A 19,253-nucleotide genomic window follows, 5' to 3' on the forward strand; every position below is an offset into this window, starting at 1 on the left:
CTATACAAGTTGCCAAAAATAAAAAACACATTTGGTCCTCAAGACTAGTTTTGGTTTCTGAAAATATCCTGGAAGAATAAAACTAAGTAAAAATTATGGAAAGAGACACATAATTAATGCTTTAGGTATAACAAAGGTACATTAGTGAATTCAGACACTTCAGCTGTGCAGTGCAGCAAAGCACCTGAGTTAATCCTCTTATCAAAGTGCCACATTCTCACAAAAGCTATTTTTCAGACCTCCCTCCCCACAGGAATGGAGACAGCTCAGAGCCCGTGGCTGCAGCAGGTCTGACAGCAGCACTCAGTGCTGCAGGGCTTCCACTTCAGCAACTGGAATAATGCATTCACTTCTCAGTGAGAACTGCATCCTAACATACAAGAAACTGCAAATGAAAGGGCTGATGATCATTTGGAAGGGGGAAAAACGACCCCACACTTTCTGGACATAAAACTCCAGCCTGCAGATGCACCACAAGCAATCAAAGAACACCAGAGGTGCTGTGCTTGCTCTTACACAATACTTAGGACTCAGGTACACACATTTCTTTACAACAGTACAACAAGGCTTTATAGTGACAAACAAATAAAAGCCTCAAAAAACCTTCAGCTTCATTTTACCACATTAACTACCACAAGGCTTGTCTAGTAACAGAAAACTGGTATAGAAATCTTCAGTTTAAAAGATACAGCCAACTAATCTCAGAAACTGTACTAGGTTGCCAAAATTAGAAAATAAAAAAGTTGTGCTTTTTTCTTCTTTTGGGTCACAAAAAGTGTATTTTAAAAGTACTAAAGAAAAGAGCCCAAGCATTTTTTGAATAATGTATTTTGGAACTTCAAATCACAAAAAACCCTGCAGCTAAATTCTTGCTAGGAGACTGAAAATGCTATTGATTAATGGGTAAGGATCCAAATGAATCTTACAAACCTTCTCCAGATCAGGTTAAGAATTGTTTACCTACATTGTTTTCTCATTTTTCAGCCCTTGATGTCTATGTTGGTATCCTGCAATACAGCCTCCAGCTCCACTCAATCCAGTGCTTATTAACAGGCAACCTCCTTCAGCAAGAAACACAGATTGTGATTACATGTTTTCTGTAATTTATTCAGATAGCCATTTATTCAAAAATTGAGTCAGACCAAGGAAGAGCTTTATCATCTTCGAACAGTCTTGGAACACAAGCCTGAAGCTTATCCAGCTGACAAGCCCTGCATAAAATAGATCACTTGGCTAAAGGGCAATGTCTATGGGGATTTTTTGAAGGAAGGGTTGAGTTGGCTTTTTAATCCCTCCTTGTTGTTGTAGGGCTGCTTCTTTTGTGGGGATTGATTGTTTAGGTTGACTGGTTGTGGGGCTTTTTGTTGGTTTTTTTTTTTTTGGTTTTTGTTTTTTAATCTCAGCAGTTACACATTGCAAAGGCTGTGGACAAGTCAGTACTTACTCTGGAAAAGTCGAGGCAATATTGTTGCTGGACTATAGGGTCCTGGACAAGTGAGGACAAGATAATTGATCCATTTTAAAAATCAGGAAAACGTCTACACTCCCTCAACACAAGCACTAGGAAAAAATGCAGAGGGAGAAACAAAGCTACATAAGGAAGTTAAAACCTAGTAAGATAATTAGCTTGGTGATGACTCTAGTTCTAATTGTTCTGAATAAACAAAAGATTTCTGAATTAAAACTAAAGTCTTAAAACTACTTCCTGATTCCATTCTACAATAGTAGGAGTTCAAGCCCGTCAGTTCAACAGATCTTATTGATATATCCAGTGGCAGAAAACATTTAGGCATGCTACCAAAATAGTTAAACCTTTAGCATTTAGACAAATTCAGTTTCTTAAGTAACAAATCCTTAATAGTTTGATGAGTTTCTGCAACTCTTAAGATATTTTTCTTGGAGAACCTAGCATTTTGAAAGCATTCAAAGCTGTGTTTTTAGAAAACTGTCTAACTGGGTGATTTGTTTTAAAGCAAGCAAGAGAAAATTTTTGAGTATAACTATTTCTCCAACAGGACTTCTGTAATCAAAGTGGTAGATATGATGGCCTTTAGACCTGAACTTCTGTGGAGGTCAGAGCTGAAATAACTATTTTAACATTGAGTAGAACAACACTGTAGGAAATTACAGAACTGCGTGTTCAGCAGTTTATAGAAACACTTAAGGAACCACATGTCCCAACTTCTTCAAATATCAAAAATGAAACTTGTAATCTATGGGAAATTACTTTTAGTCCTAAAGCAAAAAATTTCTTTTCAGTGGAATGCAATGTTGATCCAGTCACTGCTTAGTCAGATAACTGGATCAGAGCCTAAGTGTTTGACTGAGAACAAGGTTTATACTCCATACTGGTTTTCATTCCCCACTCTATTTCAGAAGTTCACTTTTCTTTAAATACTGCCTACCATCCATTATCATTTCCACCACAGGAGATTGTTTTCCACCCAGAAATGCAATTCTATACCTTACAGACTGCCAGTATTCAATTAGCTTTGATTGGTGTGCGACTCCACACTGGTCCAAGTTATCACAAGCACCAATCACAGTTTAGCTTCATTCCCTCACTGAGAAATAAAGCACAGGTTGAGAACTCCTCAGACTCCAGACTGTATGTGATCAAGGATTCTAGAAGTTGATGAGCAAACCATTTCCTCTTTCTAAAATAACCCAGTAGGGCACCTAATAAAGAAGCTTCAAGTAATTCACACATCTATCTTTCCCCCCCACAGGCTGTAATAAATAAAAGCCTGGATTACAATGGTAGCACAGTTCCAGGCAGACCTCTTCCCTATTTTCCCTAGTAGACACACACATTTACAAACTAATCCACTGGGAACTGTGGATCAGAATATGCAAGACCTTTTAAAATGCTTACTGTGTTTGCCAAATTGTTAATACCATTCCCTTGGGCATCCAAAATTGCCATCCTTCCTAGCCTTCCACTCCAAACCTGCAAAGACCACACAAAGGAACTCTGGGATTTATGACTCCATGTGGTACTGCAAGGGGCTGCACAGTCTCCAAATGAAAGTCTGTATGACCATTGGACACAACACCAGAGGCACCAAAATGCATATTAAACAAAATTTTCAGAATGTGAAAATACTATGAAACATCATGAACACAAATCAGAGACAAACAATCATTTAGAATATCAAGCAACTTGAAAACAACCTTTTAAAAAAGCAAAATAAATAATTCAAATATCTAAATATCAAGGGATTAAAAGGCATTTCCCCATATTTAAGGGAAGGCATCACAGGTGAGGAAAATAACTATCAACACAAGGTTATCACAAATCAAAGAGCAGCTTTTTCACATAGGAGATCGTGGTTTCATTGGACAGCATTTGAATGTGCTCGTTTCCTGCAAGCTCAAGCATCACCACTTCCTGTTCTTGCCTGTGCACCCACTTTCTACACTGCAAGGCACTCTGTAAGTTCACTGTACCATCCCCATCGCTGTAGAAGATCTTGGGCTCCCTGTCAGGGAAGCTCTCGTAGTGGAAGGAGTCGGGGGTTTCCACGCCCGTGCCGTAGAGGCAGTGGATGCGCACGCCGGGCGGCGTCATGGCGTACACCAGGGGCTCCGTGTCCTGCCTCATCAGCCAGCCATCCTCGAAGTTAATGTCCCTGTAGAACTTCCAGTAATCCCTCAGTGTGTAGTTGGCTGTGGGGGTGCTCACAAACACCTTGTCTGGAGGCCACGTGTAGTTGTAGGGCAGCATCCAACTCGTGGAGACTGCTGATCTCTGCTGGTCTCTGATCTTGAGGGAACTGATAACAGGGATTCTGTTGTTGTCACCTTAGGGAAAAAAAGTGGAATTTCATTATCCAGAAAGCAAGACATCAATCTTAATCAGTAACAATTACTAGCACTCACAGTGATAACATGAACAAGTTTGTTCCCCTGGCTTACAGTGACAATTTGAAAAGTTTTTCCTCATTTATGATTGTCTCGTAAATTAACTTCTGCAAACTGACTTTTAATAACTTCCAAGATTTAAATATGAGTTGATGAATGACTGAAACAAATGGCTTAAACTAACACATTATTAAAGGATAATTTATATGCACCTTTCTGCATATTTTAGCAATTGTTCTTCCATCTTCACAAAATCAAAAGCTGCTTACTAATTACAGTGATTACTTAAAAAAAAAACTGAGACAAATACAAATTTATATTCCTTTTTTTTTTCATTATCACAGTGGCTGTCACATCTCAATTCTTTTGTCAGCTGAACTTTGAATTTTATTTTCCATTATTAGATCCAGGTGGTTACAGCATGTAGTGGTCCAGGTCAACTATGCCATAAAAATTGAAATGCTGCAACTGAAACCACTCTTCAAAGAAAAATATACTTGGGTGGTATTTCAATTCCATGGGGTGGCACTATTGCTTCGGCAAGGAGAAACAAAGCACAGTAATGCCATCTTTAGGAGGACTATATGGAGACATTGCTAGTCTGAAAGAGATAAAGGAAACTCAAATGCACAGCAAGAATCACAAAGGTCCTGAAAAATGGGTCTCATGATACTGTGTGGTGTAACAACTTCACTGTGCACTGTCACTGCTAAGTTACTGAACACTACTTGGCAGCTTTCAGCAAAGAAAGCCCAAGTTCTGAACTGAACAATGAAAAGAATGTGCACAAGATTTATTTCCAGCAGAATAATCAAACACAGAACCTGACTATCTCAGCCTTCTCTTACAGAACTCTCACAAAGTGCTTCTCAAATCCTTTACTTTTCTCATAAGTGAAGAAGTACACGATGGCCAACATCACATTTAAGTCAGCAGACACATCAAAACCTTAGGTGTAAGGAAGACTAATATTTCAACTTTTCAACACATTAAAAATAGAAACAAACCACTGTGAGCTTTGTGTCTTTGCCCACTATAGTGGGATACAGCAAAGCTCATGTACAAGTAGCTGAAAGTATCACAGAAATTCCCAGAAAATAATTCCACCTGTGTACTGTTTACCACTTTGATAACACAGCTGTGGATTTGACATGAAGCTCCTGGCATTACATAAACAGGAATGAGAACAGAAAGAATGCATTCATAGAGTGCCTTGTCTTTCCTGCTGAAATGCAGTATTTTCCTTTAAAGATACAATTCTTCAGCATACTAACCCTAATAATTTTAGAAACTCTTAAATGGACTAATGCAGTCCAAGGGCTGATGGTGGTGCTTTACTACAGATATTTGAGACAGAAAAAGCTTAAACCTGTACATTCTGATATTATGTTTGCCCATGTAATTTTCCCACATGGTTCTTAAATTTCTGCTCCAAAACATAGAAGTTTAGTATGACAGATACACAGATTAAAATATGACTGACTATATTTTAGTAGAAATTTAGCTATTCATTATGCATTAGTAGAATTAGCCCCTTTGCCTGAGATGCATTATAAAGTGTAGACAAGGTATGAAGCAGAAAAGTTTAATCCAATAGAGATAAGGGACTATGGAATATAATAGTGTAATTTTATGAGGGTGATAACATTGTTCACTTCTTGCCATTTCTGTATCAAGCATGTCAGACAGTCTGTGGGAAAAGGGAATTAAATTTTTACAGTGACATTTCAACAGCTTTAACAATGTGTAAACTGGATGTTTGTATTGAGTCAAGTTTTCTAATTAGTAATGGAGTAGTGCACTACTGTTCAGTATCAAATGCCTTTGCTAAGCAAAGTATTCTTTGCTCTGTTCATGCATGGCTGACTCTTGCTGTGTGTTTTGCATTTTGATGAAGTCCAATTTTTGATGTCAGCTTTGATTAGGAAGAAGATAGTGGATATCCAAAGCTAACAAGTCAGAAACAAGCTACAAAACCAAGACAGAAACACTGAGAACTAAATGTCAAAGCACATGATGCAATTATGGTATCACATGATAGGTAAGTGAACATTTTCCGTCAGTCATTCTCAGTTACTTAGTGAAATACACTATGCTGCTTTATTCAATTTTTTTTTGGTTTTAGTCTCTGGCATATCCAGTGTGCTAAACACAAGGCCTCAAAGATTCACTTTCCTAATCTGCAGAGTTACAATTTTCACCTGACATTTACATTGTGGGCACCAGTTCCCCACCATCTCTACAACTTTCCTTTAATGCTAACCTCAAGCAGCTGTGTGATCTTTAATCAAAGGAAACTGCTGAATGTTCTGGAGTCCTTGGTAGCTTTGCAATACTGAACAGAGAGCAATCAGGCTGGTGGCAGAAGGGACAGAAAGGGAAGGCATCAGGCCAAACAGCAGACAACACAACAATCTGCTGAAAAAAGGTCAGGAGAGGTCAAGAAGGGGGAAAGCTCCTGCTTACAGGATGTGAGAAATCTCAGTCCGCCCCCACAAACATGAAAGATAACAGTTGGGTTGCATGGCTTGAAACACCCAGTTGTTATTGCTTACAAAAAAGTATTTTTCCCTTCATGGTACCTTAAACTCTCATCCTGCAGTCCTACAGTCACAGCCTCGTAAGCACTGTGCACTACACACAGCACAGGGCAAAGCCTCAAATCACCCACCTGAGGCCAGCACACGCAGAGTTTTGGCCACTCCCCCCCACGGAGCACCTAATGACACATAATCCTTGATGTACTTGTCCTTCCAATCCTGGGGCTGGCGGTTCAGGAAGTAGAGGGTGTACATGTTCCCCATGCTGTGGGCAATCAGCACAACAGGGCTCCCATACTGCTCGTACAGCAACTCGATCATCTTGCGAAGTGCCACAAAATAGTCTTCATTCTCATCTAAAAGATACACATCACACAGTGAGAGTTCTTAATTGGGAATGCTGAGCTTTAAAAACAAATAAGCTTTTAAATAATGGTGTTGAACTGTCTGCAGAATTAATAATGCAGACCTTAGAAATTTCAGTATTGAATGGGAAGGGTGGGGGTTGTTCATACTTTGCTGAAATGGGTTTTTTCTGTTGTTTTGTTCTGGTTTTAAGCAAATTTTAAGGAGCAAGTTGTTTAAAGAAGAAAAAAAAAAAACGAAACCACAACACTGAGCTTGAATTTGTATCCAGGAGTACCCTGGTCCTGAGTACTAAACAAAATTAAGTTTTTAGATTGTGAAGGATGGGAGAAGTGATTCAATACATTATTTGCTGGCTAGGAGAGTCAACATTTTATTAAAGTAACAGTATATTATTTACTTGGTGCCTTTCTCCAGTCATAAGGTGCTCCTCTTACATCTTCATCACGTTTGTAGCCCCAATCTACTAAACTCTGCACCAACATATAAAAGTAACTTCCTGTAAATATCAGATAAGAGAAACAGAAGAGTAACAAGGTTAGTGTGAGAAGCAGCTGTCAGCCACTACTGCAAAACATGTTCCAGAGGCAGTATCTGTGACACCATATGTACACACTAAACCTGTAGTTTGCCTTTAACAATCTAGAAAGCTGCATGCATATTAAACAAAATGAGTTATGCTCACTATCCCCCAAAATCGAGAGAATATCACCACTAAAACTTCTTACTAGATGGCTGACCTCTCAAACCTTTTGGCAGCCAAATGTAGCATACACAAAGTGGATAAATTTTACTCAGCAGAGGAAAGTTTACCCTTGAACTGCAAGATAATTTCTGAGGGGTTTTCAGAGTCATAGCTTTTGTTGATTACAAATTGACAACAGGTAGGGAGTAACAGTTGGCCTGGACTTCAACATTTATTCTTGGAAACAAATGCTTATCATGTACCCTAGGGCAGAACTGCAGAAACTACCCCAAAACTTTTTTTATCTCTGGGGTAGTGGACTAAGACTGAAGTAATTGAAGATAAAGCTGTAATAGCAAAAAGGGAAATAGCTGCAGACTGAATATTGAAAGATGTTACTTAATACAAGGTTTGACGTGGGATTTAAGTATTACCACAACTAAATGCATCAGAACAGTCTACTGAACATGAGAGCCATGTTTAAATTTTGAGCAGAACCTCATTTGTTAGTCTTGAAAGTTTATCATACTGTCCCTCAAGTGGAGAATTGAATCATGGTGTAAGAGTGACCTAGTGCAGATCATTAAGCACATCACTGCCCTCAAAGAACAGATCCATGCTATGCAGCTCGTGAAGCTCAGTCCATTACTGACTATTCAACTCCTCCAGTCTTCAGCCACAGTGAACAACTCACAAAAGCATATCAAACTCAGAGTTTCCTGAAACATGACTTCTACAAAAGCATCAAACAAAACCTGCCAACACATGAATGCAGAAATCTTTTGCAGCACAAATGCAATTATATAATTATTCTGACACCAGCAAAATACAAGGAGCTACACATTGTGGTACCATATCTCCCAATCCAATTAACCCAAAGAACATCTTACTCAGAACTTGTGCTTTTATTTCAGATTTGCTTGTCAAGCTTCTGTCACAGAATTTTCTACTCAACCCATCTCATTTTCAGAAAGCATCTGTCCTCAATATGCCTACTCAGATTTCATCCACCAAACTTAGATTTGACTAAATACCATGGAATCTTCTTGTCCCAATCTGTCAGGCCACGCAACAAATGAAACAATACAATGCAATGAGAACTCTTAAAAGCCAAGTGAGCTCACAGAACCGTAATTTGAAATCACATTTCAGGAGCTTGTTGCATAAAGACAGACGAGAAAAACCCTGCAAGTGATAAAGCACTCCAGACACAGCTTGTACATACCAACACTCCTTTTACTTGGGTCAAGAAATTCCAAGGAAAACGTCTGCCCAAAGCCTGGCACTCTGATATCCACCCCATCTGGTGGTTTTGTGATCTTACTTGTTCGATTATACACCAGCCTGGGGAGGAGGGGAAGGAAAGCAATGAAAAAAACCATGAAACATGTTTTACTGCCACATGACAACCCTCAATTACACTGGGTCTTACATTCTGAGTGCAGTACAAGAACTTTAAGTGCTGTTACTCAGAAGGAGGAAAAAACCCAACCCAAGCAGACATGATCAGAGTACTCTCATGGCTAAGAGATTATACAGTGCAAACAATTACTTTAATTACTTCAACACTTCATGGTGCAGAATCTAAAACTTTTTGTCTGTGTAAAACTGAGCATATGGAAGTGCAACTGAACTTCATCTTTAAAATATCAGCTTCTTTATATAGTTCTACACCATTTGACTTTGCATCAAGCCACAAAATGGAAAAACTTATGAAGAGCATAGGAAGGTGGAAATAGGACAGAAAATACCTATTAAATCAGACATCAAAAATATTAACCAATCTAAAAATAATTAATTCCTATTTAACTAGAAACACCCATACCAGCATAAGGGAATACTTTATTTCCTGACTAATGACAACTAGCACCTCAGTAAACACATTGAGGTATTGAGTGTTGTGTAAATACTTTTCAAATCAACTTAGGATGTGAGGAATCTGGAGCATTGAGTCAGGAGTTTATTTCCTTAATCATCCCTGTTATTACAGTTGGGGGTTGGTTTGTTTTTAGTACCATATCAATACAATTGCCATTTCTGAATGCAAGTTTTTGCCCCTAGATGGAGTCTAAGAATCTAAACTGGTGCACAAATCTCTTAACAAAAATCTCTAATCCATAAGGCACAGGGCAAGACAAAGCAGATTGCTTTACAACAGCTCAGTACATTCATAAAAGAGCAAAATGCCAACACAATAGTTTTTAATTGCACCAGCTAATTATTTCTTGTTTTCATACATATATTATTTTACGGGAACACTAATAAAAACAGATTGGAAATAACATAAAAACTTAAAATTAGGCAATTCTTAAAACCAAAATATTTCAGCTGGAACTTCCTGTGCATCAGTTTCTGCCCATTTCCTCTTGTCCTATTGCTTGGCAAAAAAAAAAAAAAAAAAAAAAAGGGAAGAAAACCTCCTCCTTGAGATAAGGGCCATAGAGGAGTCTAACAAGTGCTCAAACCTACACTGAGTCACCGGTAGAAGAGAAAGGGGAAGAAATTAAGAGAGCCTCTGCTCCTCATCAGCAATTACAGCCACTTGAGATGAAACAGAGCTGCATCCTCAGACCCATCCTGTTAGCCTACCCAGCAGAATTCCAAGTCATTCCTTCCACTGGTCTTGAATCAGAAAAGGAATTTAAAGGCAGCCATTCTGCATGTCAGCCTATGGAAAGGATGGAACTGCAAAGAGCAACATTTCTGCTCTTACCTGATATTATCAATCCAGCAGTCAATGATGACAGGCAGAAGCAATTCTAGATTCAGCCAGAGTGTAAAATAACTGTCTGTCTTCTTAGAGCAGAGATAGTGCACCACTGATGGCTTATCCAACTTTGCTTCCAACTGATTACCTAAGTCCCCTGGAACTGAAAAATATAAAGAGAGAGAGATGTAAAAAGGAGACAATTAAAGCATATAACATTTTCTATTGCAGTATACACAGGTAAATACTGTAGCCCTTATGTGCATGATCACTGCACCCAGAGACACCATCAGGTTTTGTAATTGGAGAACAAATACTACATAAGAAGGTACTACATATACATTTTCCACTGAAAATATTTATATACCTTCAAAGCTCATTACCTGAGAAACCAACATGTAGAATGATTCTGGATGAACAGCTCCTAACTTCAAAGAGCAGACTACAAAGGAGCATGTAAGGCCATAGGTATGAAAAAAAAAAAAGATTGTCTAGGACATCAAACTGATCTGTGTTTTCAGCTACAAACTGAATCTTTCTGTAAGAACCTTTTTTCCAGAGCACCACAACTACACAATTTTCTTCTCTTTAAGTGGCTGCCTGCAAACTATCAATTTGACATTAGAAATGTAAAAAGTAAAAGATTGATTTATATTACTTATCTTCCCTTCTTCACATAAGACCAGACTTTTACAACACAAGACATGGTTGGCTAACAATGTAAAAATGCAGCTTTATCTCTTTTACATTCAGGTTTTGGCAACAACAGTTATCTCTTTTCCTTTGGATACCTTACATGAGTAAGACTTGGTGGAAAGGGTCTTGACTATTTGCACCTTCTTAAGGCATATACTAAACATCAGTATTCCTTCGACTAAGGTTTATTCTTCATTATTTTTTAAACCCTAGATGGAAACATGAATGCTTTCCCAAATTGGAATTAGTCTTAACCAAACGTTAACAATTTTCAGCACAAAGTTTTCAGAGAAACTTCTTACATTGTTATGCTTAGCATTTTTTCCTCAAGAACGAGAAAGAGAAAAGCATTTCAGTAACTGAAAAATTTCTCTGTATTAGAAAAAATTAGAAGTTAGGCACTTCTTAAAGGTTCCCTCCACTCCTTTCAGGTCCACAAAGCCCCCTTTTTAGGGTGTGCATATCAATGTTTAGTTTTGAAGTTTTTTAATGCAGGTCTACCCACACATTTGTTCCCCCTATCCTCCAGTAAACTGTGCAAGCAAATCAGTTTGAGTTCTCTAATACACTGATACTTAGCAATGGTTTAAGGAAAGAGAGAATACCATTTAGCAGAATGCCTAATTTAACCAGAAAACTAGATGTGCTTTTAGAAAAAAGTTATTGCAGAACTGAAAAAGGCCAAAACTTCAGATAACCACATTCTTACAACCTCCAACCACAGCAGGTTTTGCTCCACCATGAGATGTACCTCAGGATTTCTTTATTAACTACTTCTACTTTCTCATTAGGTTTTTAGGAGCTTTATTTTTGTCACCTTAAGTGAAACGTTAAAAGGCCCAGTAGCTGACCACAGTTTATTTTAGGTCATATTTCAAGGACTCTGATATACTGGAAAGCATAGTAAGGGAGATTTCAGCATTGCATCACACCTTAGAAAGAGTTTACTGAAGTTCAGTCTTGTAACCTCACAGAATCCTACTTAGGAATTGCTTAGAAAACTACGGCAACAACTTGTTCCAGTCTCGTGCCTCTGCCCTATCAGTGCTTTTAATTGGAAAGGGAACAGAACGTAATTCTATTTATATCAATCTTTCGTGACTGGCCAGTTTCAACAGCAGACCTGCCAAGGACAGAACAGGTTGATTTTGTCTTCGGTTTCAATGCAAAACAAAGAAGGGTGACATTTTGTTCTAGCCTCATTCTAGAATCTCACTTCCTTGGGTAAAAATAAAGTTCTTCCAGCAAAGACACCCTTCAAAGACTTAGACAAACACCTGGGGTATTAGAGTTTGGAGAACTTGCTGAGGTTTCCAAACTGCACTCAATCAATCACAAGCACTCCTGCTCAGAGCAGGGAAAACTCACAGCTGAAGTTTCAGATTATAATCAAGATACATCTATCAACAAAGCACTGAAAGCAGGAAACTGTACAAAATCTCACTTGGACTTAATGGAATGATCTCAGATTATCTGCAACTTTCATTTAGTTAAGAAATTTTATCTTCAAGCTTCTGGAGGAGAGAAGCTCTGCTCCTGTGTCCAATTCAGGACAGACACAAGATGAGAAACATGACATACTGATGTTACTCAAGGGATGATAAGAAACAAGATGAAAAATGGCAATTTTTTCAATTCTAAACAGAAGATAAAGGACAAGTTCTACCTGTGCAAAGACAAATACTGTAGCTAAAAAATTCTGATGTACAGGTATGATGCCTCTTTGTTTGTAAAGCAGGGATTAACAAAAATGTTTTTGTCACGTTTACATTTCCATATTAACAGTGAAGCTGCTAATCACTATTGCTCACACCTCAGGGCTCTTTTATTTTCTAAAGTATACTTTGCAAACTGAAGATGCTTTGTGATGAACCTATAGGAAACAAAATAGAAAATTTTGATTTTGAGATTATGGAAAAAAACATGCAAGATCTTCAGCCTTCAACCCAACCAGTTTAACAGTGTTAATGATTTACATTTTGGCTGGAGAACTACTTAGAGGTTTTTTATAAGTAACAGGTTAAAAAATATCACACTGAAGATTAATTCTGTAGGTTAAGGAGGTAGCTTTCTAAATTTTCTATGGTGGAATTTGAAAGCAGTAGAAAAACATGTTTCCTTTGCTTTCAGGCCATACAGAGGATGGACCTGCAGGCAGAGTAATGTGTATGCAATTTTTCTACTCCTCTCATCTACCAATATCTGCAGTTCCTAAACCTTTTTGCTGGAAATATTAAAGAGAGTTCTTTAAAGTTCTAAAAGTTCTTTTGAAAGTCTGCAAACTGACCCCAAAATAACTTGTTTGTGAAGTTCTGCAAAACACATCAACACTAGTTAAGACCGGATGTCCAAGACAAGATCTTCAGCAGTGCCTTGCTTCCCTAATCTGCAGCTGTGTAATTCCTCTGTTGATTTCAGAACTGCAACATTTGGAAAAATTAGATTTCTTATTCATCAGAAAAATGTGCTTCCATAAGATTTTGTGTTCTATCAGTTCTAGAACATCCTCCTTTTTCACAAACATGCTAATCCCAACAAAACTCACTCTAATCATCAGTAAGCCAAATTTACTTCCAATATTCATAGTATCCTTGGCTAATTTTTTGGTCTCATATGGCCTGACAAAACTAGTAGATCTCCCTCTGGGATGTGTTTTTATATGATTAAACTGTAAAGAAAAGCACATTTAGAAATATCATTAGAGTTTAAGAGAGGTAATAGACTGTGAATTGCAGTAATTAGCTTTAGGACACATTCCTACTCCTGCCTATCACTATCCTTAAGTCTTAATGACAGATTCACAGCTCCCACCAAGAGACAAGAAGCAAATTGCACCCTAAAAGTGACTTGCCTTAAGACTGCTCAGATAACAAAGAAAAAAGATCATCCAACAAATGGCCAAATATGAGGATCCTTAGAAAAAAAAAAAAAGTATCTATCTAATAACAGGCTGGGGAGCCAGGATATTTTTTCATGCAGGGGAAAAAGAAAAAAAGAGGGCCAGCAGTTGGTACTTTTTTATTGCTTTTATCTTAAATGCAAATGCCTTTGGGTATTTATCAACTATTGTAACTTTTTAACCAGTATTATTTCCTCAAATAACTGTTGTCTCTTTGGTTCTATAAATTAGTCTTCCTGCAAAATGAAGCAACTTCCCAGGAAAATTAATTTTAAACTCTGACTACAGGTCTCTGAGAATGTCTTGAAGCAGCTCTAGACTCCATAGACTGCCACAGAAAAGGCCTTGTTTAAAATTAGGAACAAGAAAGCAAACAACCTCTCACATGATACTTCCAGATACCTTGGATCACATGAGGCATAAACATTTAAATCACTCCTGACATCTATCCAGCTGACCATACAAACATACACAGCTCAATTAGCAGTCAGCAGGAATTCACAGGCACAGCTCCTTTGCATGTAAATCAATTATTAACAAACTTCATTTAGGTGTCTTTCTAGAAAACTTTAGCCAAGTACCTAACAAATTGTTTGCAGAAGGTATCAGAACATTGATATAGTTATTGTGTTGAGTCAGCTGTAAAAGGTAAAGAGTTCAGTGCATCTGACACTGATCTTATAAGGATGGGTTACCAGCTCCAAAAATGTCTAAGACACGTGATAGTATGCAGTGATTATTGATGGACTGTATCAGAGAATGAAGAACAGCCACAAAATCTACTTGAAACTAGCATTAAAGACAAGCCTGTTGAACATCACCAAACTGATAAGAGAAGGGTAAAAAATTACAGTTCATCTAAAGCAGATATGCAGAAGTGATTGCACAGAATATATGTAACATACATTTTTAGTAGATATTTTAGTAGAACAGAAGCATTCAGTGAGTTATTTTGGTTCTTAAAGAAGATTTTTCTGTATGATTACATCATCCTGGCTAAATAGAAAACACTTTAAAAAAAAGGCATAAAAGCATGTCAGTACCATAATTAGTCCCCTTTTCCCCCAAAACACTTGGGAAAGGAATCTGAGACAATCACCTTAGATTTTAATGAGAATTGGGTCTCATATTAGGCCTTCAAGCAGGCTCTGTAATAAGGTTTTGACTTTCACCTGCTTCTTCTTCTCTAATGTCACTATTATGTAAATATACTTCAGTACTTTTTTATTTACATCTCAGAGAAAACCAAGCAATTGCATTGCAGTATTTTGCTGTCAGTTACTACCTATGGCACTTGGTCCCTGGTGTTGCTCCCTTGGTATGAATGAACACCAGCTCCAGGCAGAGCAGCTCCTGCTCCTGAGGAACCTCGAGTATGCACAGACCAGCTTAAAAACAACCTAACCCAAGCCATGTGGTGCCACTCTCCACATTCCTTGTGCCAGCTCCTCCATTAAAGTAATTCAACTACAAAATTAATCATTCCTTCCTCATCAGGTTATTTCCTCATGCTTTAGCAAGACAAAGGACTGCACGAAGTGGCCAGCAAACAGGTACAAGGAAAGCTGGGTGAGCACTAATGAGCTGCAAGACTGGCACAGCTGCTCCACAGAGCCACCTTGCACCTCAGCCCGCGGGGGCTCCTCAAATCTGAGCTGCTGCCATCACAGCTGTGGCCAAGAGTTACAAGGCTGTCTTCGTGCAGCTCAGCTGTTTGCAGGTGTGAGATTCCTCAGAGCAGCAGTTTGTCAGTACCTGGGCAGCAGAACAGAAGTTACCCACACGTGAGCAACACTCCATATTTTGCAAGATTCTGCTCTAGTTCCCCTCTGTTACTTGGGTAAGAGGAGATTGCAACTGCAAAGTGGGGTCATTACTCAAAAGGTTTGAGAGCAAGCTACACTGGGTCTTGTGACCATCCCTGGTCCAAAACATTTCTGAAGTGATCACTATGTTGACAATATTCCTTTAAACAGCATTTCTCTCTTTATTCCTTAAGATCAGGTGGCCAACTTGTCACATACAGAGTGTGACCAAACTTAATTCCCCTTTCTACTGAGGCGTGTTAACCTCCAAACAGATCAAGAAGGAGTGCTTTGATCATGAGAACCTGTTTACTATTAGATAAAATTTTATTTTAAAAATGAACTTACATGAGAAGTTAGGAGTCTGGATGCCAGTCCGATAAATCAGGAGGATCAACTCTGGATTCCTACCTTGTATGGGCTCCACATTCATCTCAAGCTTGTACAGGCTTCTATAATGCAGACTTACAGCTCTAAATCTTTTTCATTTGCTTATCCAGGTGATGTGGGTTTTTCTCCCTTCCCCCAAACACCTGTGTTAAGCCAGCACTTAGAATGCTTCCATAAATGATTCTCATAAGCCCTCCCATCATCCTCATCAAAGCAATTCCTAAAAAGCTTATTTTAACATGCCACAAGTGCAAGAAGGAGGAGAACTGGGCAAGAAAAAATCCAGGGAATTTTAAAATGCAGATACTGACTAGAAGACAGAGATACAAGTTCTGCAGCATTTGATGAAAATTCACTGTAACAGCAAGAGAGTCTGTTGTAAAGCACTGTGGATGAACATGTGCTCAGCCACACAGTATTTACCAGAATGTCTCTTCAGGAAATGTAGGTCAGCCACAGTTCTTAAAACCATCCTTAGGGAGCATATATACTTACAGAAGATCCATCAGTAGTAAATCCACACTTCTACAGTCAGTAACCCTTTCTGCCAATTGCTTTTAAATCTTTGATTCCTTTCCAGATAGAGTTCAATAAAATCAGCAACTAAAACATCTCTGTCATCAGGAAGCTTGCACTGGAGCAAGTGCCAAGGCCTATTGCTACATCCAGCACCAGAGTGGAAAGATGGCATAAAAGATTGATTCTAGCCTCCTCAGACAGAATTCAAAGAATTCTTCCTGCTTCAACTCCTGCCTCTTAGGCACCCTTCTGCAGTTTCTACTTCCAAACCACAGCCTGTCAGGCAGCACAGAGACCTTCTAAGAACTGTGGATTTGTACACACTGTACCCTGAGATAACATTTTTTAATATGATCTGGTAGAGTTTGCCCTTATAAGTCAGAAGTTTGTAACAGTAGTAACAAAGTCACCATCAGAGCCTAAATAACTATCAAGAAATGGAAACTGAATTGAACAACATGCCACTTTTCCCATCTTCTTAGTTTTTCTTCCCCTGTGACGATCAAGGTTAATCAATAATAAGAACATGCAACATGCTGAATATATTCACAGGACTGGCTACTGACATTACTGTCACTAAATGCACTTGCTTCTTGGAATGCTTAAGAACTACAGTTTCAGTAGACAAGTTATTGAAACATTTAAAATTTATTTACATCTTATTACCAATTGATACAAAAAGAAACTAACAAGTACTACTTATTAACTCGCATACGAATATTATCTGCATATTCATTACAAATTATTTTGTGTTAACAGGTGAAACGACAGGCCAGTAACAAATACTCGTTTTTCATGTCATATGATGAAACGCCTGGTTTTTTTTTTTTATTTTGTAATTCAATTGCTGGAACACCCAATCACTCCTCCTTCCACATCTCATTCCAACATCCTTCACGAAAGGTTCCTAGAGAGGAAAGACTTAAGCAGGGATGCTCTGGTGTTACTTAATGAGCTCGATGCGTATTAAAATGAGCCTTGTCTGTCCCCCTCCGGCTGCCAGGCCAAGGCAGCCGCAGCCCGGAGCTCCCTCCGCCTGGCCGGGCCGGGCCGAGCTGCCAGCGCGGGGGCAGCTGCGGAGCCGCCGCTCGTTGCGGGCTCTGCACCCGCCGTGCCCACGGAGCCCGGGCAGTGCCAGCGGCGGGCGGCGCGCGCTGCCCGCGGCCGTGCCGAGCCCGCAGCGCCCCGCGCCCCCCCGCCGGGGGTGGGTACCGGGGCCGGCGGGCTCAGCTCAGCTCAGCCCGGCCCCGCAGCGCCCGCCCCGCCGCCCCCCGTCTCTTACCCAGCACCACGGGCGGCCCCGCGGGCCGGCGGCGCGGCGCGCTCCCGCCACCGGGACACAACAGCAGCAGCAGGAAGAGGCTGAGGAAGGAGCTCCGTCCGGAGCGCGGGAGGAGCCTGGCGCCAGCCGGCAGGAACATCGCCCCTGCGCATAACCCCGGGGCCGGGAGCCGCCACCGCTGCGCCGGGGCTGCTGCGGCCCGGCCGGAGTGCGGCCCCGCCGCCCGGCACGGCCAGAAAAGGGCCCGCCCGCCCCGCCGGGCCCGCCCCCGCCCGCGTCACCGCCGAGCGCGGAGGGCCCGGGCCGCCGCCGCTCGGCCCCGGGTGTGGGAGCTCAGTCCTCCTGCGGAAAGCCCTGTCAGTGTGGCGGCCCCGGCTGTGGGAGCTCCATTCCCCCTCAGAAAACCGTGTCAGTGTGGCGGCCCCGGGCTGTGGGAGCTCCATGCCCCCTCAGAAAGCCCTGTCAGTGTGGCGGCCCCGGCCGCAGGCACAGACTGCTGCTCCGGACAGATAGGGACAGCCGCCCCCCGCTCTGTTGGGGCCGGCAGAACACTCTGAGGAGGGAGATGTGCTAAGGGAGCAGAGATGTCTCATTATTACGTCTACAGTTGTTTGGTCGTGAAAAACCTAACAGCTAAGTTAATGGGCGTTTGCTGCAAAACATGTCTAAAAATAAGTAGCGCAAAAGGGGCGTGGTCAGAATGGTTGAAAGCCGAAGTGCTTGGAAGAGCTGGGAATTAGTGTCACACGGTCAAAGGACTGGGCATATGATAGAAGAGCTCACGGGCATATCTGCACTTCAGGCAACACCCAACTCACCCGGGAGCTAATTGGTACAGAGGATCCCTGGGATCAGGCGTTTGGCAATGCTGAGAGGGAAAAAAATCATTAGACCTTTATACATGTAACAAGAACAGGCAGTCCTGTAATTACAGTAATTTGGAACCAGAAGTGTTATAAGCCTTAGTGCTTCAGCAATACCAGTTAGTAGGGGCTACGTGCTCTGTTTGGTGTGCAGGTCGTTTGATGGGTGTCTGCCTGTGGAGAGGAACAAGGAAGGGTATCCATAGAAGCAGAAATTAAATAGAGAAAAAATGGAACCAGTGCAATCACAGCTCATGGTCAGTAATGATTGTGCTGATGGACCAGACAAGATTTCCTTGACTCAGTCATATATCTGCTCCTGCTGTGGAAACACACTTTCTGAGCCAGATGTTAGCAATTCATGCTCAGGATAGAGCTATTTCTGACAAGGTTATTTTGCAACAGGAGCACTGCGCTGTCTACTTCACAGCTTCCTACATCCCCCAGTGGGTCTACTAATTTTCAGAAATATTCCTACCTTGAATGGTTAATACATAAGCATGAACAATATCACAAGTGAAGGTGTGAGGGAAAGACAAGTAGAAGTAGAATTTCTGGCCTCACTAAATTCAGTATTCAGCAACTTCTGTAATTCCTGGAGAGAGACATGTCAGATATTTGTGTGTGAAGGCAGAAT

The 19,253-nt window shown here is 40.4% G+C and overlaps 1 protein-coding gene across 1 annotated transcript; it reads right to left on the reverse strand.

Moving 5' to 3' along the window:
* Positions 1-1,368: 1,368 nt before the first annotated feature.
* On the reverse strand, positions 1,369-17,984 carry PLA2G15 (phospholipase A2 group XV). The gene is made up of 6 exons (XM_064723184.1): positions 17,754-17,984; positions 10,169-10,325; positions 8,681-8,799; positions 7,171-7,269; positions 6,536-6,760; positions 1,369-3,804 (listed from the first exon to the last, which is right to left on the reverse strand). The coding sequence occupies exons 1-6, from the start codon at positions 17,890-17,892 to the stop codon at positions 3,293-3,295; spliced, it is 1,251 nt and encodes a 416-aa protein (XP_064579254.1). The 5' UTR covers positions 17,893-17,984; the 3' UTR covers positions 1,369-3,292.
* Between the last annotated feature and the right edge of the window lie 1,269 nt (positions 17,985-19,253).

Source organism: Zonotrichia leucophrys, chromosome 11, assembly GCF_028769735.1.
Source record: "Zonotrichia leucophrys gambelii isolate GWCS_2022_RI chromosome 11, RI_Zleu_2.0, whole genome shotgun sequence".
NCBI classification, from domain to species: domain Eukaryota; kingdom Metazoa; phylum Chordata; class Aves; order Passeriformes; family Passerellidae; genus Zonotrichia; species Zonotrichia leucophrys.